General features: G+C 40.2%; 1 protein-coding gene across 4 annotated transcripts in view; it reads left to right on the plus strand.

Annotated features, from left to right (window-relative positions):
- The window catches only part of NPL (N-acetylneuraminate pyruvate lyase), a 38,966-nt gene extending 14,982 nt beyond the window's left edge, over nt 1–23,984 (plus strand). For 2 of the 4 annotated variants that reach the window (XM_012444681.3, XM_012444679.3), the window contains exons 4-12: nt 637–724; nt 5,710–5,767; nt 8,066–8,141; nt 10,027–10,119; nt 11,965–12,113; nt 12,247–12,293; nt 15,688–15,772; nt 20,131–20,170; nt 23,072–23,984. In XM_012444681.3, coding sequence (XP_012300104.1) covers nt 637–724; nt 5,710–5,767; nt 8,066–8,141; nt 10,027–10,119; nt 11,965–12,113; nt 12,247–12,293; nt 15,688–15,772; nt 20,131–20,170; nt 23,072–23,256 — 821 coding nt within the window. In that variant the 3' untranslated portion in view covers nt 23,257–23,984. Of the gene's footprint in view, nt 1–636; nt 725–5,709; nt 5,768–8,065; nt 8,142–10,026; nt 10,120–11,964; nt 12,114–12,246; nt 12,294–15,617; nt 15,773–20,130; nt 20,171–23,071 lie in introns of all 4 variants that reach the window. The other 2 variants (XR_001106145.2, XR_010340412.1) reach the window with 2 other exon arrangements.
- Nucleotides 23,985–27,520: the final 3,536 nt, after the last annotated feature.

The raw sequence follows: 27,520 nt of genomic DNA on the forward strand, positions 1-27,520 counted from the left end.
GCTCTGGATTCAAACCTAAATTATTTACTGTTTCAGACCTTATGTTTTCATCTACAAATGAGAAAAATAATTTCTACTTTGCTGGGTCGTTGTGAGAGTAAGTGAATATGTAAGAGCACTTGGTGTAAGAAATACTAACATCCTTTGTGCTTATTTATGAAATATTTAAAAAGTGAGTTGTCCTAGAGCACTACCATCATGTCAAACTGTAAATGGAGATAGTTTGATATCTGTAGTATACAAAAGCACCCACAGGAGTAACTCCCACTTATTTGACATGCTGGTACTGGATGGTGTTGATTTTCCTGCCATTCAAGCCCAGATATAAAACTGGGTAGTGTGTCTGGAGATTGATGTAAAATGTGGGCAGTCATCTCTGTCTTCATTTAAAATATTTGCTGTCTTTCCCTGATATCAAGGTCAGATTTATAATTATGAGTCACAGTTAACCTTCCCACTGCTTTTGACAAGGTGAAGGTGGGAAAAAGATGGAGTTTGAAGTGAAAATGGAAATGTGGCATTTTCTCCTCCTGACCATCCTCAGTGCAGAAATTTCTGACCCTGCACTTTCAGACTCGGGGTGGGAGGAGCAGAAGTATGCCTTGGTCCCACTGACTTACTCTTTGTTTGGAACAGTAAATGGCACAACGGGAGAAGGCCTGTCCCTGAGCGTCTCAGAGCGTCGCCGGGTCGCAGAGGAGTGGATGACAAAAGGGAAGGACAAGTGAGTGGCTGCCCAGGATAAAAATGCTTTTTGGCAACAGCTGTATTCAGTGAGCCTCTTCCCCAGAGGATACAGCCTCCCTGCTTTCTGGTCAGAGCCTGGGCTCAAGATCAGCTGGTGGGAAGATGAGCAGGGCCCCAGGAATCCTGGCTCTTTGGAGAAGAGCCCCCTCCCTTTCTGTGCAGAAGGGCAGCCAAACTGCTAGGCACACCTGCCTCTCAGAGGCTCCGTTGGGAAACTGCCTCTTATCTGTCTACAAGGCCAATCCCCTCACAGTTACCTAACATCCTTGGGCTGAGGATAAGAGGGGAGGGTGGTGATGGACTCTGCTGGTCACCTGGCCCTTCCACTGAGCAACTCACACCCCTTCCCTTCTTGGGATGAGCACCTGATGCTTGTATTGGCCCATTTCTCCTTATAGGTCTCTGTGCATCCAACTCAACGTGCTCTTTTATGGTGCTTCCTCTTGCGCTGTTTGAGGACTTTCTGTAGCTCCTAAACTTCCATGTAGTGATATATTTTTGTAATGCCCAATTCATACTATGGTTGAACAAACAGGATAGTATCAGTTCCATAAGCACTGACAGTTAACTAAGTTTTATTGATTGTCTGTTACGTTGTTATATGTCATGTACTGTGCTAGGCACCAGCAATATAAAGTAGGGGCTCTGCCTTCAGGTTGCTGACCATCCGGTAGGGATGTTAGATCATGAAAAGTAACACCCCAGCCCTTCTGATGAATGCATAAACAAGAAGGGAATAATCAATGTTGTCTTAGGTGGAGGTAAAAGACCAGAGGTAAGTGAGCAGAGGTTGTCAGTGTGAAGCCCATGATGTCCTTGGGAAGCCTTCATGGCTTCAGGGTACCTCCAGTACTCTGAAATTATATGCCAAGTTTGAGTGCATATTCATGGAAGCATTTTCTGGTGAACCATCAGCTTTCAGTTAATTCTGTGAGATCTAGGGTCCAAAAAGATTAAGGACCATGGGCAGAGTGTGAAAACAGGAAGGCTAACGGTACACATTAAGAACAGTACCAAAAATGAGGGACAGGGAAGTAGGCAGAGACAGAAAGCCCTCGGGGGTAGGAGGGCGGTTGGGAGTGGGTCCAGTCACTGCAGCCAGGGAGGAGAATGATTTCAGAGAGCGCCAGTGTAGCAGGGGCCATAGAGCCCAACTGTCTGTTTGAGGCCCAGCTCTGCTTTTTATTAGCTCTGGGGACTCAGGCACATCACCCAACTTCTGTGTGCTTCACTCCTAAAGTAGAAATAATAGTACCTCACTTAGGAGGTTGTAGTGAGGATTAGAACAGTGCCTGGCAAGCATCATTCACATAACACATTCACACTAATGTAAGAATTCATTGTAACTATTTGCAGTAGATGCAGTAGGTGCTGTGTTCATTGTAACATTTGTTATAATAACTATTAGATGCCATGAAAGTCAGCATATGAAAGACTGAGAAAACCACTAGGTTTGACACATCACAGGAAGTCACTGATGACCTCTGAGAGAGTGGGGCCAGTCAGGTTATTGTAGAGAAGCCAGACTGCAGTTAGCTATAGAATGCAGCAGACATCTGCACGTGGGGGCAGTGAGTGCAGCCGATCCTCACAGAGAGATTTCTGGCAAAGAGAAGGAGAGGAGAGATGGAGTAGTAGATTAGGAAGGAATAGGCAAGATTGAAAGTAGGACAGTTTCGTTAAGTGGAAAAATGTTGAGCATGTTTCTATGCTGAAAAACTGCCGGGGGAGACGAGAGTAAAGACACAGAAAAGACCAGTAAACCTTGGCTGGGCACAGTGGTTCACACCTGTCATCCCAGCACTTTGGGAGGCCTAGGCAGGCAGATTGCTTGAGCCCAGGAGATCAGGACCAGCCTGGGCAACATATGAAGATCCCACTTCTACAAAAAAAAAAATTAGCCGGGCATAGTGGTATGCCCCTGTGGTCCCAGCCACTTGGAAAGCTGAGACAGGAAGATCACTTGAGCCTGGGGGGATAGAGGTTGCAGTGAGCTAAAATCACACCACTACACTCCAGCCTGGGTGACAGAGCAAGACAGTGTCTTAAAAAAAAAAAAGTGGTGAATTGATAACTCTGATGAAAGGTCTTGGATGGGGGGTTGGCTAGGGGTTTGAAATACAGATGCTTCTCCACTGATGATAGGATTACATCCTGATGAATTGATCAGAAATTGATTCAACTCACAATTTACATTGGGTTTTAAAGATATAGCACTGGCTGGGCACAGTGGCTCACACCTATAATCCCAGCACTTTGGGAGGCTGAGGCAGGCAGATCACGAGGTCAGGAGTTCGACACCAGCCTGGCCAGCATGGTGAAACCCTGTCTCTACTAAAAATACAAAAATTAGCTGGGCATGGTAGCAAGCACCTGTAATCCCAGCTAATCAGGAGGCTGAGGCAGGAGAATTGCTTGAACCCGGGAAATGGAGGTTGCGGAGAGCCAAGATCACTCCACTGCACTCCAGCCTGGATGACAGAACAAAACTCCATCTCAAAAAAGAAAAAAAAAAAAAAGCTGAGAAGCTAGGAGGAAAGCAAATGGTGATGTAGCCCCACACACAGGTGGAGAGGAGGAAGGGTAAGGGAGTCTGTGTTTGAAAGCCGCTTCATCTTTGGTCTCTGGGACTCGGACATCTGCCCAGAACAAGTAATTGGTAAGAATTTTGGGCTTGACAGGAATAGTCAAGATTTGGAATAGCCCCTCCAGAGAAATGAGTCATAACAGCCAGAAGGCTCGTTGGAGCCCTCTCCTGGATTGGGAGATTACTAGGAAATTTGTATTTTAAATTTCCAACAGTGGTAGCTGTATCTAGCAGCCCAGGAGAAAGAGGAAGAGCAAAATGGATGATTGGCTTCACCTAAGCCAAGACAAAGGGGTAGTGAAGGAAGGGGTCATGCAATAAAACTGCTGGTGAGAGTCCAACAGATCAGTCAACCCTCCTTTTTCCATTCAGATATCTTCTATTCTTTAAAAATACAAACCTGATCATGTCACTTCCCAGCTAGGTCCTGTTCTACCTAAGACAGAGCTAGCAGGAACCCCTGGAGGACTCCGTGATTGGGCCTAAACAGGAATGTGGTGTCTCTGTCTCATGAGGGTATGTGTTATTCAGGGTCCTTCAGAAGACTCACTGGGATAACTGCATTCATGGCTGAACATTATTAATCCCACTTTTAGAAGACCAGTCTCACTGTAGCCTCTCCCCAGATGGAACATGGAGTACCCCCAAAAATGACCATTGGGGTATGAGAGCAACTGTCCCCTTTTGGCCAAATTCTGAGGAGATTTGCAAGATAGGAAACTGCTTTTTAAAGTGAATTCACTGCCCACAGGACTAGTTCCTGGTTGGATTCTTTGAGGAAACTATTTTTATCTCCAATCAAAAATATCTCAGTATCATACCTATCTTCATGCACGTGACACCACCAAATACAGCATCTAAAACAATGCTTAACCAAATTAAGTACTCATGTATTGATTAATCAGTTATTGTTTTTCAAATTCTGCTTAGCTGAACCTTAAATTCCATTCCCTAGACATTTTTTTAAATCCCTAATGATTCCTTATCTTTACTGTTTTCTTTATTTTTTACAGCATTAAAAGGCTCTATTCTTTTTTTGTTGTTGTTGTTGTTGTCCCACTTTTTTTCTTTAAGGCTCTATTCTTAAGGCTTAACAGTAATAACTGGTAATATTTATTAAGCATTTATTGTGAGCCACCGCACCCAGGATATAAGTTCTTAACAGTTATGTTGTACCATCTCCCAATTAGATTTCTTCCCTAGTGCTTGATTCACCATTGGCATCTTGATTTTTTTTTCAATTTACATTTGATCTAAGTCAACAAGTATTGGCCAGTGCCAGATATATGCAAAGCACTGTTACATAAATATATGCAATATCATTTACTAAAATCATATGTAATACCTGACACCTGACACATAAATTATTGACTCTAACATGATTAAACTAGATCCTTTATTTCCATTAGAATTTGTCTGTTTGTTTTCATTTATTTATTTATTTTTTGAGATGTAGTTTTGCTCTTGTTGCCCTGGCTGGAGTGCAGTGGCATGATCTCGGCAAACTGCAACCTCTGCCTCCCAGGTTCAAGCAATTCTCCTGCCTCATCCTCCTGAGTAGCTGGGATTATAAGCATGTGCCACCGTGCCCGGCTACTTTTTTTGTATTTTTAGTAGAGATGGGGTTTCTCCATGTTGGTCAGGCTGGTCTTGAACTCCTGAGCTCATGCAATCTGCCCAAGTCGGCCTCTCAAAGAGCTGGGATTATAGGCATGAGCCACTGCGTACCCAACCTAGAATTGATTTTTAAGTTTTGTGTCTTTTATCACAACTTAGAAGTGTTTTTTTTTTTTATGTAAGCATGAATATAAGACTAATTTCTACAGATTCCAATTTACTTACCTTTAAGATAATGGGCTAAATTATCTCTGTGATCCTCTGCCTCTAACTTAATGAGAGATGAATCCCATGTCTGTACATGTTTAATGGTTTTCAGCATATATTTCTGCTGTTGGCAACATGAAACCTCCATGATACTGTATACTCCACCTTCCCACTGACTCTGAATGAAGTCATTGCAGGAATGGCTGTATTCCTACAGAAAGGAAGAAATTGAATACCATTTTAATCTTGCCTTTAATTATCTCCTTTGAGGTTGAATCTGTTCTGCTGTGATATCAAAACCATCCTAGGCACAGTCAAATCACAACCAACCTCTCAGTAACATGACTAGACTTTGACATCAATGATCTATGTTAAAAAGATCACCATAAGCCTCTTTAGGTAGATTAATATTAAATATGTTGCTATAGAACTTAATAAGTGAGACTAAGAAGGCATCAGTTAACTGCTAAAACCAGTGCAAACCAGGATATTGCAGCCCTTCTGCATTCCTCTAAACTCTACACGACGCAGCAGTGTTTTCTCTTTTGCAGGCTGGATCAGGTGGTAATTCACGTAGGAGCACTGAGCTTGAAGGAGTCACAAGAGCTGGTATGTATGCAGCTCCATCCGGGAGAGACCACTCAAGGGGCATCCATTTTTGTGCTGCAGTTAAAATCAATACTATATTTGCTATGTGGTGGATGCTGTGCCTGAAAAGATAAGGTATAGGATCTCAGGGGCTCACTGCAGAAGCAGGCACTGAGCCACAAAGAAAGGGTTGTAGCTCCAGATGATGATGACTGTAGGATAGGAGATGGAGGCACCTTCCTCCAAGGAGAGTAAGGATGGATGCAGCTGTAGCTGAGTTTGTAGGTAAGGAGCAGAACTTGAGCCAATTTCTGTTTTCTCCAGGAAGTAGAAGGCAGTGCCATCTGCAGGGCACTGAGGGGCAAAGGATAAAGGCTTGAGGAATGGCAAATGTGAATTCTGCATTGGAGAAAGGGAGAGGGAGCTAAAACACAAAAGGGATTGCTCAGTGATGCTGGAAACTAACTTAAGTTCTAAGTCATAAATTTGTCATACCATCCTTCATCACAGTTAGGGAATTTTTTTTTCCTGGTACACAGAACATAGGAACAATAATACAGACAATTGGATTGCTCCAGGTTTAGGGATTAGCAGGTTAGGTGGCAGAAAAGCAGGTGGTGTGGTGATTCTGAGGCCTAGGTGAATTGGTTAAGAAAAGAAAGCACAAAGATATTTAAAATTGTTCATCAGAAGGCCCTGTGCCTAGACTACTACAAATTAACCATGTTTTCAGAACTTAGATATTTTAACTCCAAAGGTTATAATGACTTTTTCTGGCCCAGCTTCTTCTTAATGGGTTTGGTTTGTTTTGGCTATTATTTGGATTTAGAAATGGGATGTATAATATATATTTGCAAAAAAAAATGCAATTTAGTGCTGTAGGCAAGCTGCAAAGGATTATCTATCATTAGCCTTGATAAATGTGGAATAAGAATTTAGAGACTTGATTTATTATTGATTTGCTTTATTTATTTGATTTATTATTGGTTTTTTTATTATTACATTTGATTTGCTATTCTTACAAAAGGTTTTTCAACTAAGGCAGTATGGTGTAGGGTATATTTTTCTTTTTTCTCTCTTTTCAATTGCTTCTTTTCCAATGTAAAATATAAATTTTAAAATATTATCATGTAATGATATGAATGACAGTATCACCTATTGGGCTGAACACCAGAATGGTATAGAGGTAAACTTGGAATGAATAATTCTTTGGTATAGGGATAATCTCCTGGTATAGGGGTAGTCTTGTCAAAGAGACAATAACATTAGCATCTGCTTAGCCGTAACTCTTTATTGGATGATGCTCAAATGGAAACTGCCATCGACTCTCTTAGGTGTTTCTTCTTTCCTTGATTTCAGCTAAGTTTACTTTTCTACTCTTTTTCTAAACAGAGTACTAAGCAAATGATTTAAATATATCACATTCTGATCCTGTGTTAATGAAATTAATCCCAATGCCTTCACTGGGGTATATCCCAGTTTTTCCTTTTAACTGTGCTAGTTTACTTCTGCAGAAAGATAATCATGTCTATTAGATATAGATAGTATAAGTCAAAGTCTCAGAAGGAAGCCCTTGTCCCTTTTTAGATAGTGGGGCATATTTTGAAACAATCAACAAGCATCTGCTGGTTCCTTGCTATGTGCCCAGCACCATGATTGACCTGGACTCAAGGGTGAGCAAGATCTGAGCCCTGCCCTGAGGGACTTAGACTCTGGTTGGAGGACAGTCACCATACACAACTGCCTTACCACAGGTAGGTTTAGGTACTTTATTTGAAATAGATAGAATGTGTTACAAGGGCCCAGCAAGAGGAAATACTTTTTTCTGGAGGAATCTGAGAAAATATCAGAAACATGGTGTAAAGTATCTTCTGTGATGTATATAAGCTTTTCATTTTCAACCTGTCTCAACTGCATTCCCAATCTGTAATATAAATTTTAAAATACGACTGTCATGTCATTGGACAGCAAAGACAGTATCATAATGGACTGAACAGACGAGAAATTACATCAGCAGATATCTCAATTAACAGTTACAACTCATCAAAATGAACCATTTATGTCTCCTGAGCAAGGTTTTTTGTACTGCCAAAATATGAAGAAGTATAAGATTAAGTGTACAGCTCACCTTCATAAGGAGCTTTACTTTGCAACCGGGGATTTTCCTGGCAATGACGTTCATTAAATTTGGCTAATTTTCCCACTCTCCAGTGGTGCATCAGTAGGCAAATTTGAAGAGCTTGTTACAGACCTTAGTATCTAAGCTGTAGGTGACTATAATAAATCACTTGTTCTATGGTCGTCTTTTTTCCTTTAAAGGCCCAACATGCAGCAGAAATAGGAGCTGATGGCATTGCTGTCATTGCACCATTCTTCCTCAAGCCATGGACCAAAGGTAAGTGGATAGGTCTGAATGCATGACACTTCACATGGATCACTTCTTCTTGCCTCCATTCAAAATGGTTATATTTAATTTGTGAAAGTAAAGTACTGTAGATTGGAGGCTTAAGTTGCAGTGCTACAGTGGTACTGAAATATTTGCTCTCCCTGGATCCATAAAAGAGACTGCCTTAAAGTACTTCAGTTCTTTTGCCCAGTAATCTGAGTTATCCACTGAGTCCCTGGTTGATCTGTAGATGCCTATGTTTGGGTCAAATGTCTGCTCCTGGACCAGTGAGTTACATAGGGTGTCAGTCACATGGCAAAGCATGGGACCATTTTACTTAGAAGAATATAAGCGATGGGCATTTTGAGACTACATATCCTATTCAAGGTTAAGTAAATGAATTCTAAGAGATTTCACAGAAATATTCATTGCCTTCCGAAATACCAAAGTATTGCTTTCTCTTTCTTCACTGCTTTCTCTGTGGAAACTATTTATGGTATCTAATTATACTAAGTCTTTTTAATCCTTTTTGATTAGCCAAAATAGAAATATAAATTTTAGGAAATACAAATTTTAGACGGATAAAAACAGACATTATTTGCCTACACGATGTAGTAAATCCATAATTAAATGTATAATAGGTCTAAATCATCATGAAATATCACCTATTATTGTTGCATAGAAAATAGCTGATGTAGATAAGTAATTTAATATTTACAAATAGGGAGTTTAAAATGAACATTTTTAAAGTTTAAATTTTTTTAAATTATTTGTTTTTTAGAGATGGGGTCTTGCTTTGTCACCCAGGCTGGAGTATAGTGGCATGATCATAGCTCTCTGCAGCCTTGAACTACTGGGCTCAAGCAACCCTCCTCCCTTGGCCTCCCAAGTAGCTGGGACTTACAGGCATGTGCCACCATGCCCAGCTAATTTTTTTAAAAATTTTTTTGTAGGGATGAGATGCTGATATGATCTTGCCCAGGATGACCTTGAATTCTTGGTCTCAGCTGATCCTCCTGCCTCAGCCTCCCAAAGTGCTGGGATTACAGGCATGAGCTACTGTGTCCAGCCCAACATTTAAAAATTTTTTCACATGGCTTTACAAATTTTTAAATGAATATTTTTCCTAAAAGGAAAAACAATGAATGTATGCATAATAATTTGTCAGAAATACTATCCTAGACTGAATACACATCATAACGGTATTCAGATGATGTACATAAAATTCTCCCATTACCTAGTGGCATCTAAAACATGAGGAGTGCTGCTAGACCTATCATCTGCAGTAGTGTTACAGGCGAAGCTCCCATGAGATGGTATAGGAAACCCCACTTCCTCAGCAAACCAGGGTGTCTGGATTTCTCTCCAAAGGGAAAAGTACCAAATTTTGCTGGAATTCTTGTGAAATGTGCCCCTACTCCTATAACTTGTATCTTGAAGCAGATACTGTTTATCTTTTTGTTACACAATTTTCTTAATTACAACCTTATTATTCTAATCTATTATTCTATAGTAGTCTCTGTTGTTTACTGTCCAAACTTAGCCTCCTTGGAGTAAGAAGACAAGAGTCTTATGTAATGGACTTCTGTTTTTATAAATGTATTTCATGATCATCTCTTAATATGTGGGAAGGTTTTCATCAATTTTTTTTAATAGAGGTTAGTATGGTAGGAGAATAACCATCTTATTTTGGGCTTTCTACAGAAAGGAAAATAAAACTTTGAAGGAAGTGAGTTGCAAAAACATTGCAATAGCAGGAATGGTAAGAGTGGTTGAGAATTTGAGGCTTCTGAGAAACGTGGTTGTTTCATCAGGTGATTCTTTTTTTTTTTAACCAAGGAAAGCCACTGTTTTACACCTGTTCACACCATGACTGTTCCTGCTGTTGTTTCAGATGTCCTGATTAATTTCCTAAAGGAAGTGGCTGCTGCCGCCCCTGCTGTGCCATTTTATTACTATCACATTCCTGCCTTGACAGGGGTAAAGAGTAAGTACTGCTTCTTTTGATATTTCTTTCCTCCCAACTTTCACATCTTACCCTATTATGCTAAGAAACCACTCCATCCCACCCTACCCCATGCCACAAAAGCCCACCACCATTAACTGGGCAGTTCCAATTGTTACTAAATTTCACTCTAAAGACCCATGCCTTATCAATCATTCACACTGCCGTATAATGGAAGTTGTTAGGTATGAAAGGAAATTTGATCTCTGGGCACTTGTAGCATACGCCTTTTGTCTCTATCACACACACCGCTTCTTCTTATTGAGAAGACATGAGTCTGTATCCCTCACTAGGACAGGAGTGTGTCTGCCTTGAACCTGTTGTATTCTTAGTGCCTGTAGCACATAGGAGAGTCCTCTGATCTCTTTTGACTTCTTTTCTAGCTTTTCTTTTATTATTACTGTATTTCTTCAGAGAGAAGAGTTTTACAATTAGATGAAATGTCTTAGATTAATTTTAAAATCCCACTCTTCTAAATTCCATAAGAGGAAAAATAGAGGCTGTACTTTATAAACATTCTGAGGAAAAAAAACTGCTTTTCCTATTCTCTACTCTCATGCTTACCACTCAACTGTACTTTATAAACATTCTGAGGGAAAAAAAACCCCTGCTTTTCCTGTCCTCTACCCTCATACTTACCACTCAACTGTACTTTATAAACATTCTGAGGGAAAAAAAAAAACAAAACCTGCTTTTCCTGTTCTCTACTCTCATGCTTACCACTCAACGCAAAACATCTTACCTCTGGCCACCAAAATGTGTGTGGGCATTTCTCCCCCCCAACAACCAGTTCTTCATCAGAGACTAACAGGGTGTCCTCTAATTGGATTCAGTTCTGACACTGTCTACTGGAGTTAGCATTGGATCCCAGAGTTTAAGGGCTTAGTCCCACAGGACTGCCCCCACTTCAATGCCAGTCTCAAGTCCCAGGCTGTGGCCTGTACTTCTGACCAGCTATAAATCAGGGTTCCATTGACCTCCTCCTTGGGTTCAATTAATGTGCTACAGTAGTTCAGAGAACTCAGAAGCACTTTACTTACTATTGTCCATTTATTACAAAGGATCCAGATAAACAACCAGAGGAAGAGATGCATAGGGTAAGATATGTGAGAAGGGGCATGGAGATTTCGTGCTCTCTCTGAACAAGCCATCCACCAGGCACCTTCATGTGTTCAGCAACCCAGAAGCCCTGTTCTTTTGGGGTTTGATGGAGGCTTTATTATGTAGGCATTATTGAGTACATCACTGGCCATCGATGATCAACTCAATCTTTAGTCCCCCTCTCCTCCCCAGAGACCGAGGGTGTGACTGAAAGTTCCAGCCCTCTAAACACAGGGTTGGTTTCCCTGGCAACCAGCCCTCATCTTGAGGCTATCTAGGAGATCCAGCCACCAGTCAACTTCATAGCGTACAGAAATATACATATCATTTTGTAGACTCCAAGGGATTTAAGAGCTCTGTGTCAGATGCTCCTATCACTCAGGAAATTACAAAGGTCTTGAGAATGTCAGGAATCGGGGTTGAAGACCAAATGTTAGAATAAATATTCTCCTAGCATTCCTGTCTGTAAGGGTTTTAGGTACTTTGTCTCAGGAACCGGGAACTAAGACCAAATAGATATTTACACTTCACAAGGAATGGAAAGTTTAGGATTATAATTGGACAAATACATAGGAGCTGCTAGTCAGGCACAAGTGATTATGCCCAGTGTGCAGTCAGTTCCGGCTGACAGCAGCATGTGGCAGCTCACGGCAGATGTGTGGTGCTGTATGAGATGTTATTTCCTAGAGATGTGCAGATTAATGAGGCACTTATTGTTTTGAACAGTTCGTGCTGAGGAGTTGTTGGACGGGATTCAGGATAAGATCCCCACCTTCCAAGGGCTGAAATTCAGTGATACAGATCTCTTAGACTTTGGTCAATGTGTTGATCAGAATCGCCAGCAACAATTTGCTTTCCTTTTTGGGGTGGATGAGGTAAGTCACCCCCTAGCATGTTGCAGCAGGTCAGTTCCCTCCAAAACAATTTGTGTAGCTATTTATATAGTAGCATCTCTTCTCTCTCTCTTTTTTTTTTTTACAAAAGTGAATATTCTTTGTTTCTGATTAGCAACTGTTGAGTGCTCTGGTGATGGGAGCAACTGGAGCAGTGGGCAGGTAAGCATGTTTCATTTTTCCCGGTGATTATGTCCCCCATCAAGGCATTCATCACTAAAGTAGCTGTATCGCTTGCATGTACATCCCTTCTAATAGAAGTTTCCTTTCTTTTCCACATTCTTCCAGTGAAAGGAAATGAAATAGTGCTTAGCTCTTTGTTACAAATTCAGTCATTGTGCCGGGCATGGTGGCTCACACCTGTAATCCCAGCAATTTGGCAGGCCAAGGTGGGCAGATCACTTGAGGTCAAGAGTTCGAGAGCAGCCTGGCCAACATGGTAAAACCTCATTTCTACTAAAAATAAAAAAAATTAGCCTGATGTGGTGGCATGTGCCTGTAATGCCAGCTACTCAGGAGGCTGAGGCATGAGAATTGCTTGTACCCGGGAGGCAGAGGTTGCAGTGAGCCAAGATCACACCACTGCACTCCAGCCTGGGTGACAGAGTGTGACACAATCTCAAAAAGAAAAAAAAAGAAATTCAGTCATTGTTTAGAAGCACCTGTTGCAATTAGAGGTGAGATACATGAACACATGACTTGAGCACATGCCCTAAGTTCTTACACCTTAGCAGGAACTGACCCTTAGGGCTATAGACCCTGGTGACCAGTGTCTCAAGGATGAACTCACACTTCGTTAGTTTCTATCTTTGTCAGAAATTATTTGGTTACAAGTAACAGAAACCCATTTAAACTAGCTTATATAAAAGAAGATAAGTTATTATGAAATACTAGGAAATCACATAGAACCCAAGAGGAGGATGTACAACCAGGCCTCAGAGAAAATGAAAGCCAAGAACTGCAGAATTTCAACAGCCAAGGCAGATCATCTTCCATGTGTGGTTTTTTGAAGAGATTCACCTCTGCATCTTTCTGCACATGCCTTCATTTCTCTTCTCTCTATCTGTATCCAGATGGGCTTTCTCTGCTTCAGTATGCACATGCCCAGTCATGGCTGCCCAAGTGTGGCATCTCGGGACATCATTAGGTAGCAATACCTAGGCAAGTGTCAGGTCTAACCGGAATCATGTGCCCCAATGCCTACTTAGCAAAAGACAAGCAATTCAATTAGCATGTCCACTGCTCATGTTAACCTAATTCATTAGAATATGCTTGTAAGCAGATTGAATGAAATGTTTGCATTCACTGAAAGGTACCAAGGGAGCAAAATAACATTTATACCATATTTTGGTGAGGCTGGCTTTGAGAAAGAGCGACTGAGTTGAATAATATAAATGGCTTGTTCACCAAGCCAAGATGGCCCATGACAGCCATCGTAACTACAGGGGTATTTCTACTCAGGAAATTTGAATGCTGTATTTGCTGAACATGTGTATTAGTTCATTCTCACATTGCTGTAAAGCAATACCTGAGTGGTTGGGCATGGTGGCTCATGCCTGTAATCCTAGCACTTTGGGAGGTCGAGGCAGGCACATCACAAGGCCAGGCATTCAAGACCAGCCTGGCCAACATGGGAAACCTTGTCTCTACTAAAATTACAAAAATTAGCTGGGCGTGGGGTGCACACCTGTAGTCCCAGCTACTCAGGAGGCTGAAGCAGGAGAAACACTTGAACCTGTGAGGCGGAGGTTGCAGTGAGCCAAGATTGCACCACTGCACTCCAGCCTGTACGACAGAACGAGACTTTGTCTCAAAAGGAAAAGAAAAGAAAAAAGAAATACCTGAGTAATTTATAAGAAAAGAGGTTTAATTGGCTTATGATTCGGCAGTGCAGGAAGCTTGGCAGCATGTGCTTGGCTTCTGAACGAAACTTTTAATCATGGAGAAAGGCTAAGCAGATACATCTTACATGGCCAGAGCAGGAGGAAGAGGAGGTCAGGTGCCACACACTTGTAAATAACCATATTTCATGAGAACTATCACAACAACAGCACAAAGGGAGATGAGTTAAACCATGGGAAACTGCCCCCATGATCCAGTCAACTCCCACCAGGCCCCACCTCCAGCATTGGGGATTATATTTCAACATGAGACTTGGGCAGGGACACAGATCCAAATCATATCACCATTAAACATATTTCCCCCTGGAAATTCTTACTTTTCTGACTCCTCCTTTTTGGCCTCCATCCTAGGCATTTTAATTCTGTCAACATAATCTATAAGCAAAGTACATTTGGTTAGACTTCATTTCTCCCTAGTTAGAATCATCCTTCTTTCTAACCAAGGATACACCTAAGACCACTGGGATTCAAATTTTAGTGTCTGAAACTCCTCAGACATTGTTCTTCCTTAGACTATTGCCAGAAGATAACATGAGCTTCACATTCCTGGAATCCTTTGCTGTTGACCCAGGGCCTATATATTAAAAGTCCAACAACATTTCTGTTCTTTGTACATCAAGATAAATACATTTTCTGATACCGACTTACTATGTAAGAAGTCATTTGAATTTAAAGAACTTGGGGAAATGTCCTTATTATGAGTTTCTATAACCTTCTACCTTGCTGGTTTCAGAAATTACTTGGTTACAAATAACAGAAGCCCATTTAAACTAGCTTATGTAAAAGAAGATAAGTTATTATAAAATACTGAGAAATCACACAGAATCCAAGGGGAGGATGTACAACTAGGCCTCAGATAATTCAGTGATTCATTTAATATATTTGTCTTTACAGGTAGAGTTAGAGAGTTTCAGTCCACAAAAATGTATTGTCAGGTCAAATAACTATTCTCACCTGCGTTTTTATTGAATTATTATTGAAGATATCATGACATAATGGAAAAGCTTTTGCGGCAACTCTGCAGCCCTTCTTTGATCAAAATAAAAACCAGGCCTACCCTTCCATGGTTTTACAAGGATTAGACATGATCTATGTCAAGCCCCTGTAATGTAATAGGCACTTAGTAAATGGTCCCTCATTTTATTATCATCATTATTACTATTACTGTCTAGAAACTAGCCTTTAAGTAATATACACATTGGCAAGGAATGTAGGTAATTTGTTGGGATTTGCCCCTTTTACCATGGTGCTCCATCCACCCAGTTTTTTAGCATAAGCCTTTTAGGACTCACCTCAGATGCTACATTTTTTCCACATTTCTTGTCTAGCATTGCACCTGTGTGTACCCTAGGGCAGGAGCTGGCCTCAGTCACTTCCTAGCAAATACAACTCCAGCTTTTTTTTTTTCCTATTTTATCTTTTTTCCACTTTTCTTCCTTTATCCCCTTTTGTCACTCTTCCTTCTCTGCAGTACTGCTTAGTATTGCTGGAAAACTCAGAACTGAAGGCAGTCTGATCCCCTAATAGATTAAGACCCAAAAACAGACTTTAGGAGGGCTGGGTGTGTTTTTTCCCTTTTAAACAGGAGGGATTTGAAGATCTGGACCTTTCCTGTTCAGTTATTGAAGCTGCAGTATTTGCTGTTGTCTTTCCAGTACCTACAACTACCTGGGAAAAAAGACAAGCCAGATGTTGGAGGCTTTTGAAAGAAAGGACTTCTCTTTAGCCCTGAACTATCAGGTAAACGTTTTCTTCCCTTCCCACAGCCTTTTTCCTTTTCCAATTGAGGATTCTTTTTCTTCTCTCTCACCAGCATTCCTACCATACCCGCCCTCACTAAAATTGCCCAGCCGCTTCTTTCTTTACCTTTCTTCTGTTTCTTTCTTTTCCTTGTTTAAAACCAAAGCTGTACCCATTGTCTGTGTTCCCTACATGTCTAATCAGGACAGGCCCCATACGGATATGGCTCTTCTCTTCCTCCTAGAAAGGATCTTATTTTTACTCTATCTTCAAAGTACTTTTGTGACTATAATGGTCATAGATTTCTGGGAAAATGACCACATGCTGTCCCGTCGAGGACATCACACCAGAGTTATCACAGAATATGAGGAAGCTATGAACATGGTAACCTAAAACGGGGAAGGCTTCATTCAAAGTCAGGGCAGGTCAGTCTCGTTCACCCTGGAAATGTGCTGAGAACTAGAAACATCCACCAGGAAGGAAGTAAGAGCCTAGAGGGTGATCCAAAAGTAGATACAGGATTTGAGACAGGAAGAAAAAACCAGCAGAAGCTGATATGTTGCAGGGAAGATCCCAGAGGACATAGTGGCTGCTGTGAATGTTCCATGGAGGACAGTCTAGCCATCCAGGGAAAGAAGAACCTCAGTGAAGGGTGGAACAGTCTCAACAGCTGGTTCTCTTTCATTTAGAGACAGGGTCTTGCTCTGTTGGCCAGGCTGGAGTGCAGCGGTATGATCATAGCTCACTGCAGCCTCGACCTCCTGGGCTCAAGCAGTCCTCCCACCTCAGCCTCTTGAGTAGCTGGGACTACAGGCATGTGCCACTACACCCAGCTAACATCTGGTTCTAATACATGGTTCTAAAGTAAATGGAAGTATTTATCATCTAAAAGTAAATGGAATGAATTGGAAGAAAATAGGGTAGACATAAGAGCAACACTTTTGGGGTCTGAGAGGCATGGAGATCTTCAGGATAGTATATGTAGTTGAGAGAAGTATCCCAAGAAAATAAATGGGAATGGAGGGACAGAAGTAAGATTGGAGCAAGTGGTTGGTCCTAATGCAGCTTGGCTGTGGGATCTTTTTGAACAGGACAGGCTGCCATCGGAGATGACAGAGAAGAAGTACAAAGCACCCTGGGGGCTAGAGGGAGTGACCTGCAGCCCCAACCCAGAGAGAATATGAAGAAGCAGAATCCAGAAGTGATTAATTATTCCCTATGCTTAGGCCTCAAAGTTGAGCCATCATAAATCTACTTCCTCCTTAAAGTTTAAATACCTTATGTAACATTCACCTTTGTCCATCCTCAGACGAGGTGAAGCTAAGAATAGGAACTGGGTAGGGATCTAGGAAGCTATGCCACATAAGCTAGATGTTGACAAGATTTTGGTTTAATTCTGAGTTCTAACTTGATTGCACTGTGGTCTGAGAGACTGTTTGTTATGGTTTCCGTTCTTTTGCATTTGCTGAGGAGTGATTTACTTCCAATTATGTGGTCAATTTTAGAGTAGGTGTGATGTGGTGCTGAGAAGAATGTATATTCTGTGGATTTGGGGTAGAGAGTTCTGCAAATGTCTATTAGGTTTGCTTGTTCCAGGTCTGAGTTCAAGTCCTGGATATCCTTGTTAATTTTCTGTCTCGTTGATCTGTCTAATATTGACAATGGGGTGTTGAAGTCTCCCACTATTACTGTGTGGGAGTCTAGGTCTCTTTGTAAGTCTTTAAGAACTTGCCTTATGTATCTAGGTGCTCCTGTATTAGGTGCATATATATTTAGGATCGTTAGCTCTTCTTGTTGCATTGATCCTTTTACCATTATGTAATGTCCTTCTTTGTCTCTTTTGATCTTTGTTGCTTTAAAGTCTATTTTATCAGAGATGAGAATTGCAACTCCTGCTTTTTTTTCTTCTCCATTTGCTTGGTAAATCTTCCTCCATCCCTTTATTTTGAGCCTTTGTGTAAATCGTTCTACTATAAGGACACATGCACACGAATGTTCATTGCAGCACAGTTTACAATAGTAAAGACCTGGAACCAACCCAAATGCCCATCGATGATAGACTGGACAGGAAAAATGTGGCACATATACACCATGGAATATTATGCAGCCATTAAAAAGGAGGAGTTTGCGTCCTTTGTAGGGACATGGATGAATCTGGAAACCATCATTCTCAGCAAACTGACACAAGAACACAAAACCAAACACCACATGTTCTCACTCATAGGAGGGTGTTGAACAAGGAGAACACATGGACACAGGGAGGGGAGCACTATACACGGGGGTCTGTTGCGGGGGAGTTGGGGGGACAGCGGGGGGGGGAGTTGGGGAGGGATAGCATGGGGAGAAATGCCAGATATGGGTGAGGGGGAGGGAGGCAGCAAATCACACTGCCATGAATGCACCTATGCAACAACTTTGCATGTTTTTCACATGTACCCCAAAACCTAAAATGCAATTAAAAAAAAAAAAAAAAGATTTTGGTTTAAATAAGGGTAAGAAGAATGAATTGTGCAGACTGCCATCTCCTTGCATTGATGGTTTCCCCCACCCTGCCTAGTTTCCTAGAAAAGTTATCCCTGAAAACTCTAGCCTGTTCTGAACAGAACAGGGAAATCATAGATGGAGTAGACTGAAGCAGCTGTAATGCTGACCCTTCCATTCAGTGGCTTCTCTTATTGGCTGATCCAGTCTCCATCTTTTTCTCCGCTTAGTCCCACTCTAAATAAATCATCCCATTCAAAACAATGTTGGTAGGGAACTTAGTTTACCACATTCTGTGTTTCTTCTTAAAAAGGCATGTGTGAGTGAGTCTTATTTACTCATTTATTGATATGCCAGGGGCTGTGCTCAGTACTTTCAGTAAAGCTGGTTTCTGCTCTTGAAGAGCTTTGAGTCACGTGAAGAAGCAGACAAGATGTTAGGGTTAAATTTGTCTCATTCACCTTAATGTACTTAAATGCCCTCTGTTATATTTACATGAGTGAAATGACACATGTACAAAGATATTCCTTGCAGCTTTGTTTATGACAGCAAAAGATAAAAACAGCCCAAATATTCATCCATAAGGCAATGATTAAATATATTATGCAATTGAATTATATATAGCTCTTAAAAATGAGATAGCTTTATGTATTCTGACCTGGAAAGATCTAGATGTTATGTTAAATGGAAAAAAGCAGCAAAGTACAAGATAATAAATGTAATGTGCTACATTGTTCATGGGGTAGAACACATATGTAAGTCTCTGGGTATTACAGTTTTATTGTACATTGAATTTTACTTCGAGCATACAGTCAATTAAAACAAAAAATATGTTATGCATTTTGATAAATATAAAAGTTAAATGTTATTGAAAATACATCTCTTAATAAGATGGATGAGGCTGTTTTTTTTAAACCAATTTTTCTATGAATCCATGGATGAATATTACTTAATGCTAGGATGAGTTGAGGTTCAACATCAATACTATTTTTGTTTTTGGAGAAATAAGTGCTTCAAAACTGTGTTCATGTAAGTTAGTAGATAAGAATGGAAATTTTGTTTTAGCAGTGTCACTCAATTCTTTGAACATTTTTTGAGTCATATGCCAAAATCACAGAATGCTTTAATGATTTTTAGCTGAAACCTGAGTAGCTAGCAGTGTAGAAAGCAAATAATTGAAAAACCTCTGATTTTTGAGAGGACTTATTATCTGTTAATTAGAGGAATCAGTGTCCCTCTCTTTGTCAATACTAAGGCTAACATTTTGATTTGCTATTTTATTTGGTACTCCAGAGGTATCCCAAGGCAATGGATATAGAAGGTATGTCTTTATTTTTTTCAAAAGTAGAAAAAGAAAGACCGTGAATGGGGAAACAAGAGAACAAACTGCACCTCCATTCCATGCAAATTCTTACGCTGATCAGTTTTAGAACACAGCACTTACAGAAGCTGAGGATCTAGAAATTAATTCCCAGAAATCTTAGCCTTGGCCATGTTCTCCTCAGGCATCCTGGAAGGAACCCCAGAGCTATCTGTACCCAAGTTTGAAAACCACTGCACTAGCTGACAAGTTTACCTATGTAAGCCAGACAGATAAGGGGTGTGATTTCCCATCTTTACTCTGTTGTACAATTCCATCATTGAAGCTTCTTTTCTGCACGGGCCCATTCTGTGAAGCGTACGTGTATGAAAAGATCTTACGTTAGCCTGGATGGATCCCAGTCATCTTCACTTGGCTATTTTTCTCCACTCTGACAGATCTTCAGTAAATGAAGGTGTGCAGACTTTTTAGGGTTTCTGTAGTTTGACTTCTAATTTCTTTACATTGTTTACACGGTTCAGTAATACTAACTATAGATTTGTTTGTTCTTTTCTAGTTTTGTATCCAGAGATTTATCAATTTTGTGGTCAAACTAGGTAAGTGCCGCATCTGTTTTCTGCTTTGCCTGCTGCTGGAGACTGTAAGGAAAATGGAATACCATCACTTTCTCTGAGGGTTCAACAAGCACACCTTTTAATGGTCTGTTGCAAGCAGAGATCTGTTTCCCTTATTAACCCTTGGGGCCAACCATATAAAACTGTGAAGTAAACCTAGTTGGAAGATCTTGGCAGCCTTCTCCATTTTAGCACATACCTACCCCATTTTCCATTTTTTCTCCCTAAACCATCCGCACTCCCTCCCTTTACTTGCCTCTGCTCATTAAAATGCTACTACTGCATTGTGGCTGATTTCAGCCTAAGTGCTAGGAGGAAGGCAGTCTAAGTACAGATCTTACTTAATTGTGAATGACTGACAGCTCTCTCAAGAGTATTTACAATTTAAACAGAGTTTATTAACACATGTAAGCTTAAATGGATGGAGGTTTGGATAATATGACAAAGTAAAATTGAGGAGCAGTAGTGGGGAGAAATACAGTGAATCGGAGCAGAGGAACCTCTCCAGAGTGTCTTAAATCTTATTCTATAACAAATGACAAATGCCACCATCTGCTCCTCTTCTGCAAGAGATTGGCCCTTGGACCAATTGAACCCGCATTAATGCAGGAAGGGCTTTAAGTTTATTTTTGGCAAACCTCCTTGCTCTCTGTCAGAGCCCTTCTGCATAATCCTGGCAACTCTTCCCTCTCCCTCAAGCACTTCCTATGTGCTTTGCCCCTCATTCTTGCAGGGTTCTCAGCCCACTCTTAGTCCTTCCAGGATGTTTCCATTTGTGTTTCCACTTTCATGATTTTTGCACATTTGCGTGCCACCAGTGCTTTGAACTACCTATTATTGTTTCCTTTTTCTAAGCATGTTTTCACAAAATTGTGGGTTTGGTGTGATAATCATATGTTCCTAAAGTACATTAAAATAGGTATAGAACTATTAAAATGTTAGATGAACTAAAAGATTGACTGTGTGCAGTAGTCCCCCTTATCTCAGGGGGTTATGTTCCAAGAAGACCAGTGGATGCCTGAAATTGCAGATAGTACAAAACCCTATATATACACTATATCTTTTTTCCTGTACATACATACCTATGGTAAAGTGTAATTTATAAATTAGGCACAGTAAGAGATAAACTAATAAAATAGAACAATTATAACAATATACTGCAATAAAAGTTATATGACTGTTGTCAGTCTCTCTGTCTCTCTCTCAAAATATCTTATTATTTTTGGACTGCAGTTGACGACAGATAACTGAAGCCATGGAAAGTGGAACTGCAGACAAGGGAGGCCTACTGTATATTCAATCATGCTAATATTTTCCTTCCCAATGCTCAGTGTTTACTGTACCTAAGCTAACCTAGCAAAAGAAAGTTAGTTCTTATATCTCGAATCTGAAAGCAATAGCCAGCTAAGAAAACAAATTACAGACATTTTAGAAGATAGGGATTGGAAATTATGATTGATAATTATTAGTTAAGCTTTTTACATATTAACAGTGTACCTGATCTTCTATCTGCTTCTTCAATCTGAAGGCTTTATCTTCCTTTAGTTCTGAAAAAATTCTCTACTGTCATCTGTAAAGACTGTTTTGACTGCATTTACTCAAATCTCTCCTTCTGAAAGCCTGTTAGATGTATTTTGGATTTTCTCAATCTGTATCGCAATTTTAAAAAATATTTAACATATCTTTCTATGCTATTATTTCCTTACATCTACCTTGAAAATCACTAATCCTTTCTTTAACTATGTTTTTAGCGTCTGATTTCCCTAAATATATATTTTTTTTCAGTAATTCTTGTTGATTGTTTTGTACTCTAGCATTCTTTACTTCTCTTAGCCTATGGCTTCTATTCCTCCTTTTATCTCTGAGAAGTCTCTTTCAGAATAATCTGTCATCTACTCTCAAGATGTGAGTTTTGTCATTTTGGAACTTGCTAGTTCTCATGCTGCTGCTTTTCCTCATGGGCTTTGTAATTTTTAGCTTTGAGCTCATCTTCAGAGACTGTTGTTTTCCGCATAACCCATTAAACATTAGGTTGTAAGGTGCCCTATCAAGTGAGTTTACATTTCCCTCTGCTAGGACACTGTAGTTCCACCAGTTCTAACCAGTTTTGGGGTTAATTTCTTAGTATAGTACCTATACCAAGTTTGTAATGCATATTGGGATCTAGCATTCACCTTTGGCTCAGGCTCGAGATTTCTTTCATGAGATCTGTTTCTGTCTACAACCCTGGTAGAAGTCAGGTTTTCTTCTCTATCTCCAGACCAGTGGGCTGGGTTTTTTTCTATTGCTTTTCATAGAAGGCTGACTACAAGTTTTACACAGGGAGTTTAATTCCAGCTTCTCACCATGCACAGATCCAAGACTTCATTTTCCATTCCCATGCCAGCCATATAACACCAGCATGAAAACAGCAGCACTGAGTCACAAGCCACCTTAAGTACTGCATTTCTCAGGGACTTCCTACATAAACTAAACTAAATTTTGTCCTGGCAATAAAGTCCTACCTCCTTTGATCAACAACAGTGTATTCCTAAATCAGATTATCCTCAAGGGCTGTTTGGCATCAGCTTCTCCTCATCTTTCTGACCTCTTGATTCCTGACACGTTTGACTCCTCCTTCTTGGGTTTAAGATTCACCTTGTGTCTTCGTTTTCTTTTACTGTGATCAGCTTTTTAAAATTTTCCAGCATTTCTATGTGTTTGAAGCAGGAAGAGGGATTTCAAATGACAGCTTATCTTTCATATTGACTAGAAATGTTCTCATATTTTGTTTTAATCTTATCCTGTTGTAGTAGTTGCTATTAGCCTATGGTCTCCTTCTTTGGGATGTTTGTGGAGGGATGAACAGTCAGTCATGTTTCCTCATTTATTTTTCCCATCTAGGTTTTGGAGTGTCACAGACCAAAGCCATCATGACTCTGGTCTCTGGGATTCCAATGGGCCCACCCCGGCTTCCACTGCAGAAAGCCTCCAGGGAGTTTACTGATAGTGTTGAAGCTAAACTGAAGAGCCTGGATTTCCTTTCTTTCACTGATCTAAAGGATGGAAACTTGGAAGCTGGTAGCTAGTGCCTCTCTATCAAATCAGGGTGTGTACCTTGAGACATAATATACCTTAAATAGTGCATTCTTTTCTCAGGAAATTTTAGATGAACTTAAATAAACTCTTCTAGCAAGTGAAATCTCACATCAATCAAAAAGCATTTAGGTACCTAATATGAGCATTAAAAAGTTGTGGGGTTTTTTTTTTTTTTTTGAAGGGGCAAAAACTCTCAGAATCACAACTCTCAGTCATTCATTTCACAAAATTTTTTTGTGGAGAAATTTCTGTTTATATGGATGAAATGGAATCAAGAGGAAAATTGTGATTGATTAATTCCATCTGTCTTTAGTCTCATCATCTCAATTTCTGGTTCCTAATCCTATTTTAAAGTTGTCTAATTTTAAACCAGTATAATATGTCTTCATTTGAATAAATACTCATTTGCAATCTAGGAAAACTCTGAGCTACTGCATTTAGGCAGGCACTTTAATACCAAACTATAACATGTCTCAACTATATACAACTACAAATACACTAGCTCATTTGGCTGCTCTCTTTAACTCTAGAATGGATGCTTCTGAATTCATTTCGAAGTCACCACTTTCCCCTTTTCAAAAACACTGGGTCAAGTGAGGACTTGTTTCAATTCCTGTAACTAAGGAAAGGATGGCTTTCTCATAACAAAGGAAGAGGTCTTCCCCAAAGATGAATATAAGTCTCCACTTTTTGCTATACAGAAAACTCAAAACTAAAAGTTTCAACGAACCAAAGGGCTCTTCCTCTCGGGTTCCACAAATTTCCCCTTCCTCCACTGAGAAGACTGTCTCTCCCACAGGACCCTGAATTATTAAAATTGAAGGCCTTCTTCCTTTCTGCAGTGAGCCCAGAGGCTACTGTTATTACCCTGTCACACTTTCAAGCAGTTACTTTTCTTTAGTGATAGAAGATTTGGGGAGGACCCAAAGGACTCAGCTTTCTCTCCACACCACCTTTTTCACTCTTTTCTTTCTGTGTAATATATCAACACCCGTTTAATCTCCCTTCTAACAAACTTTGGTGTAAGCTTTCTGATACCAAAGTGTATTAACAGTTAATACTTATTGATTTTAACAATAAGTTAATCCTTATTGATTTTAAACTTGACTATCCAGTCTGTTAATTACCTAAGATTTTGTTTTCATTTCATCTCTAATTGTTTTGATCATTGGCAGAGAACGAGTATTTGAAATTCATATCAGTTTTGCTCCTTATTTTAATCTCTTTGAATTAAAAATAAAACTTTTTCAAAAAGCAAATTTGAAATTATAAGTGGACTTCAATTATCTTTGCTAATCCTCTCTTTAATTAAAAGTTGTTGTATTTATATATCCTTGACCCTCTTTTTTACCTTTGTAGCTGTTAAGAAGAAAATGAGTTTCTTGTTAGTTTTTGGTACTGAGGATGTGATACCCTTACTTAATGATACTAAAGCCAAATTTAATTTTTTAAATTATTGGGTATCCAATAAACAAAGAACTATCTTTCTATTTTTGTTTTTGTGAAGTCAATGCTTGGAGGATTTTTAAGATGATTAATGAGCTTTTGTGAACATAAAGAGAAATATGCTTGGCCGGGCGCGGTGGCTCACGCCTGTAATCCCAGCACTTTGGGAGGCCGAGGCGGGTGGATCACGAGGTCATGAGATTGAGACCATCCTGGTCAACATGGTGAAACCCCGTCTCTACTAAAAATACAAAAAATTAGCTGGGCACGGTGGTGCGTGCCTGTAATCCCAGCTACTCAGGAAGCTGAGGTAGGAGAATTGCCTGAACCCGGGAGGCGGAGGTTGCGGTGAGCCGAGATTGCGCCATTGCACTCCAGCCTGGGTAACAAGAGCGAAACTCTGTCTCAAAAAAAAAAAAAAAAAGAGAGAAATATGCTTTTAAAATAACCAGGTCTGAGTTTAGCTCTGTTGATATCTAGTAGCTTAGAAATGAATATTATATAGCAGTAGGCTATTAATAGTGCATTTAACAAGTGAAACTTTGGAATACTATGAACTTACTGTTTTGTTATAATCTATTCTTAAATTGTTTTTAACATTAAAACTAAAGTAATGGCATGTGAAATATTTCATTCAACACAGTACTAAAAGCTGATTTCTAACCTCTTTGTTTCAAGATAGAAATCTGAGATCAGTCCATTGGGATGGTTGGAGGGACAGGAGTGATTTTAGGAATTGGTTTTACTCAGAATCTCTCATGGGTTTATTCAAAGATACAGGAAAATGCCATGGGGATGAGGTGGAATTGGGGTTGGGCAGCAGTGGGAGCAATATATATTCTTTCCTAGAAAGGCTATTTGCCACAACTTGAGAGAAGTTTCTTCTTTGTGATCACCTAAAGGGCATGGAAAATCCAAACTCTTAGGAGGCTAAAATCTAAGAGAAGTCTGGGTTGAGGGACTTTGCAGAGTGACTGCAACCCAGGCTTAGGTACCCACCTGGGCTCACTAAGGCTTTTCATGCAGGGGAAATGGAGTGGGATCTACAAAACCATCAAGTCAAGTAGAGGAAACAACACATCCAAACCATTTAAGCATTCCCTTATCACATGCCGACTCAACCCTCAATTTCCTCCAGTGAAAGTAAGAGGGAAACTGGGAACCAAAATTATGCAAATAGCAGAGGTAAGTCCCAGGTAGAGGCAGAGCACTACCTCACACTTTGGGTTTCTGGGACTGATAAATGGCTACCTGGGTGAATAAAATAACTGACCCAAATCGTGGTTTCTCTGTGAACCCCTTGGTGACTCTTAGGAAATTATTTGATACATAAAACATTTTAGCATTTTAAGTTATACAACCAGAAGAAAAACCTTAAAGGATTTTCTTAAGTCTTAATCACACAATAAATATAATGGAATGGATTCAACAAAATACATAAAGAACTATATCCAGCAGGATGCATTACCTGTATCTGTAGACCCATTACAGAGAGCATTCAAGTTCTATTCCAGAGGGACGACCTAAGGAGATTGTACAGCAATCACAAGTTCATCTCCAATATATTTTCTACACAGCAGCTAGAATGCCTTCATGAAAATCAGGGTCCCATGTTTGAGCCAGATATGGGGTTAGGCCCTGTAGGCACAGGAACTGCTGCAAATGCCAGCCTTTGGTGTGAGAGGCAAACCTTCTCTTCCATCAGCAAGCACACATAACAAAGTTATCTTTGAGGTCACAGGGAAGTGGGTTTTCACAAGTGGGCAAGTGCATCAGCATCTCAGTATGGTCTACAATCCAAGTCCAGTTTGCACCATTTTATGGCTATGCTACCTCAGGTGGAAGGAGATGGAATAATGACCACATACTACATTCTTGAGAATCATCACACTAGGGTGAAACAAAGTGATCCATCCTTAGAGCTTGAACAAGTGGGCATATTTAAAGCATCTGTAAGTGAGAGTGGCAAATAATGTTCACAGGCTATATTAGTTCATTCTCATGCTGCTAATAAAGACATACCTGAGACTGGGCAATTTATAAAGGAGAGAAGTTTACAATTCCGCATGACTGGGGAGGCCTCAGGAAACTTACAATCATAGCAGAAGGGGAAGCAAACATGTCCTTCTTCACATGGCAGCAGCAAGGAGAAGTGCTGAGCAAAAGTGAGGAAAGCCCCTTACAAAACCATCAGATCTCGTGAGAACTCACTATCACGAAAACAGCAACATGGAAGTAACCACCCTCATAATTCAATTACTTCCCATCATGTCCCTCTCATTCACATGGGGATTATGGAAACTGCAAGATGAGATTTGGGTGGGGACAGCCAAACCATATCACAGGCCTAGATGCTTTTCAGGCTGCGGTTACTATCTGAATTCCCCTGAACATTGACCAATTAGTGTTGTCCTTTTCCTAAGGTAATAACCTCAATCAGGTTTGACTTTCCAATTTAAGCAGACCTCTAGAATCATTCAATTAAAACACTAAGTATATTCTGCCTTTTGCTCTTTCACTTGCCTGTATACCTATCTGTATGTACCTATCTGTATATCTTTCAAGATCCTTCAATATGGCCAGAGGCAAGTGCTGGAGGATGGAGGTGCAGAAGAGGGACCAATTTCCACAAAATAGTAAGAGAGGACTTCTCTGGGTCCATTAGACTTAGTCTGAAATTAGAATGTTGGAAAGAAACCAGTCAGGTGAAGAATAGCAGAGGGTGCATTCAAGGTGGTAGCACCCACAGATTTGACAGTCTGGAGCCATGGAAGAGTCGGGAGTGTGAAGAACTGAACAGAAGCCAAT

Source organism: Aotus nancymaae, unplaced genomic scaffold (assembly GCF_030222135.1).
Source record: "Aotus nancymaae isolate 86718 unplaced genomic scaffold, 86718_ANA_hifiasm-v0.15.2.pri h1tg000108l, whole genome shotgun sequence".
Classification (NCBI taxonomy): Eukaryota; Metazoa; Chordata; class Mammalia; order Primates; family Aotidae; genus Aotus; species Aotus nancymaae.